The following is a 3,258-nucleotide window of genomic DNA, read 5'->3' on the forward strand; positions in this document are numbered from 1 at the left end:
AAAAAAGGCTGCATTTGTAAAACAGCAACATGGGCTGCAAATGGGCTTCTATGCCCACTATAGCATTAGGTGCCCTGTGGTTTCATGGGCCTTTCCTGTTGCTGCACAAGGGTGGTAATACACTTTGGATGAAATCCCATCTTCTTCTAAATCACCCTGTACTGAAAACAAGCCCACAGCAGACAAATTCAAAGCTTTCCTGTTTCAGAGCAACTATGAATTCTCCAGCTGCTACTCTGAAGCACACAATGGAAACCAGTTACTGCAAAGCAAGCTCTTCTGGTCCAAGCACCCAGACATCCATCTCTGCCATGGGAAAACCCAATGCCACAACAACACAGAAAAGCAGAGCTCAGAGATAAATTGCTGACAAAAACGGAGACATAAATAGAGGGAGGAAACAACAAGCAGCCCCAGATGTTCAGAAGTGACGAAGCCACTCAGAGCCCACAGGAAGGCACCCTGCTTCATACCGCTCAGTTCCTGCAGAATCATTGCGTCCCCTTCCTTGGCTGCTGCTATCCAACAGGTCACTTCATCAATAGCCTTCTTCACCACATTCATGTTCAGAGCACTAGAGCAGGATCAGGGATGAAGAAGGAGTGGGGGAAATTGTTTTGTCTGTTTCCATAGATGGAGACTCACACCCTGCTGTGGGAATGCAGAATTTCCCAACTATCCAGCCAAATCCAGATTGTATCCTATGATGTTTTCCACCTAAGTATCAGGAAGCACTTCTTGACTGCGCAAGTGAAGAAGCATTGGAATAGGTTGCCCAGAGAGGCTGTGTAAGGCTTTTCAAGCTCTCCCTCCTTCTCTGGAGATCTTCAAAAGCCACGTGGACATGATCCTGAGCAAGTAGCTCTTGGTGTCCCTGCTTGAGCAGGGGTTGGAGCAGATTACTTCCAGAGGTCCCTGCTAGCCTCAGCAGTTCTGTGATCTCAGTCCTTCTCAGGACAAACGAGCGCATGTGGAAAAAGTTGGCAGCAGGGCATTCAGATCAACAGGTTTTACAAAACATGATTTAAGAAAAGATAGCTGTCAGCAGTGACATTATGGGAGCCATCTCTCTGAATAACACTCACCTGTAAACTTTCCAGCTACCCTCTAAGAGACGCTGGCTAAGGATCTTCTCCTGTAACTCATTCATGTATGGGATTCCATCTTTCAGGAACTGAGGGGGAAAAAATGCCAGGTTGATTATTCTCCCCTGGACTTTCTTGCATCAGATAAGAGAACAGCATGGCCAGATTCAAACCTGGCATGTATTAGGGAGATGAGGGTGTGTCTCATTTTAAAAACAGCCTCTTTGAAAACACCAATTGATGGTAATTCAAGATACATGTTTACATAAAGGAAGACACGTGTTTTCGCTGTGCTTTCACCTTTCCTTTAAGGAGATAATTCACGTGTCAAGATAAAAATCACACCATGCTACCTGCTTAGAATTGCTAAACAGTGCTCTTATGTAACAACATAGCCGCAGTTTTATGGGAAATCTGGCAGTAGAAAAGATGCGGGTAAACTGAGAGCTTCCCACCTTTATGGCTAACAAAGACACCCTCTCCTCTGAGTCTCTTTACTGACTTGTATGCTCACTAGAGATGCCTTTTGTTCTTCAGAGATGGGGAAATGGGGCCTTAGGCTGACAAAGACGTGCTGACTGACTCTAAGGCACTTCAGAAAACCACTGTTCCTTCTCCCCGTTGATAATAAACCACATTATGTATTCATACGTTAGCAAACAGCTTTTTACCCCGAGTATGTGGACATTAATATTAAATTCTCCTGTAATTGCACAGATTTCCTCTGTTCTAGATTCCTAACACACAGACTACCTACCTTATTATAGTCAAAGCCATAGTGAGACAGGAATTGAATGCTAGATGCAGAGAGGGTGAGTTCAGCATCCATAACTCCCAAAGTTGAGGGAAAGAGAAAGAAATTGTACGAATGCACCACATACCTACAACGAAAAGGAAAACTCCACTAGAAGATAACAACAAGAAATAACCCTTCCCAAGAGACTTCTGCATAGCACTACAACCACACTGCCTTCATTTTAAAAGGTAACTGCAAGGCCACGTGGAAAAGACGCTTTTTACCTACTTGTTTGAATTTTCTTCTGAGAATATTGCTAGCCCTGCAAGAGAGAGAAACATTAATTGAAATGGTCATGTTGGGCTGATATCTACAAATGCTGTGACAATTAGTAATGTGATGACCCTGAGGGAGCACACCTTTCTCATTCACTAACAACGTTAGACCAGTGAGAAATATATGTCCCACAAGACTTCAAGTTATTTACATGTTAGAAAGCTGATTCTGTTAAACTTCAGAGAAGATCATGCTACCAACCAAAGCAAACCAACAGCCCAGTGCACAGAACACAAACACAACAGTCTGCAGGGCTCAGCAGGAGGCTGGAGATGAAGGGGACAAGGGAAGGCTACTTCCTGCCAGCATGGCACTCACCCAGCTGTGTGATGGTGAAGCGCTGCACGCTCCGCCTGACCTTCTGGTACCGCTCAGCTGGCGAGTCAAACAAGCTGATAGATAATAAACAGGGTGGGGAAGGGGATGAGAGTAAGAAGAGCTGCAGTGCTCAGGTTCACTTCCACAACACCTGAACAGCAGCTCTCTCCTGCATGTGAAGCCCAACAGCCTTACCTGGGCTGGTTATTTTGTGGGAAAGCTGAATGTAGGCCAGTAAACTCCATGTCCAGGCCTGTTAGAAAGAAGGAATTCCAAAACAACAAATAAAAACACTGGATAAAGGAAGCATACATTTCACTAGCATCTCGGCAATGACCTCTCCTCAAACCCACAAAGAGCAAACTCCAAAGAAAAGGGACTGACTGCCACAAAAGCGTGGCTGCATGAGGGCAGCTGCCGCATGGGGAGTCGGCAGCAGAGCACGGTGCTGCTGCGAGACAGGACTGATATGGTTCACAATACGTGAGAGCATCATCCTCTGCCCTCCTGTCTGCCACGGCGTCTTTATGGAGAACAAGCTGCTGAAGCGCCTCTCGGTGCACTCCCTCATTTACATACAGCAAGAGTAAAAAGCTTCAGACGCACAGAGCCCCGACCAGGAGCAGGCCCGAAAGCGGCGTGGCCGACAGCGGCCACACAGCAGAGCCCACCGCCACAGCAGAGCGCGCAGCGCCCACCCAGGAAGGCGGCGCGGCCGACGCGGTCCCGCAGGCAGGGCAGGCAGCGCGCGAAGTCCGCCGCCCCCACGTCCATGGCTGCCGC

The 3,258-nt window shown here is 47.3% G+C and overlaps 1 protein-coding gene across 4 annotated transcripts in view; it reads right to left on the reverse strand.

Annotated features, from left to right (window-relative positions):
• Window positions 1–3,258, reverse strand: part of PNLDC1 (PARN like, ribonuclease domain containing 1) — an 11,016-nt gene that overhangs the window by 7,391 nt on the left and 367 nt on the right. For 3 of the 4 annotated variants that reach the window (XM_031552447.1, XM_019612879.2, XM_031552448.1), the window contains exons 2-8: window positions 3,174–3,258; window positions 2,671–2,728; window positions 2,476–2,549; window positions 2,110–2,143; window positions 1,843–1,966; window positions 1,086–1,174; window positions 474–574 (exon numbers count right to left, since the gene is read on the reverse strand). In XM_031552447.1, coding sequence (XP_031408307.1) covers window positions 474–574; window positions 1,086–1,174; window positions 1,843–1,966; window positions 2,110–2,143; window positions 2,476–2,549; window positions 2,671–2,728; window positions 3,174–3,249 — 556 coding nt within the window. In that variant the 5' untranslated portion in view covers window positions 3,250–3,258. The other variant, XM_019612881.2, reaches the window with a different exon arrangement.

Source organism: Meleagris gallopavo, chromosome 2, assembly GCF_000146605.3.
Source record: "Meleagris gallopavo isolate NT-WF06-2002-E0010 breed Aviagen turkey brand Nicholas breeding stock chromosome 2, Turkey_5.1, whole genome shotgun sequence".
NCBI classification, from domain to species: Eukaryota; Metazoa; Chordata; class Aves; order Galliformes; family Phasianidae; genus Meleagris; species Meleagris gallopavo.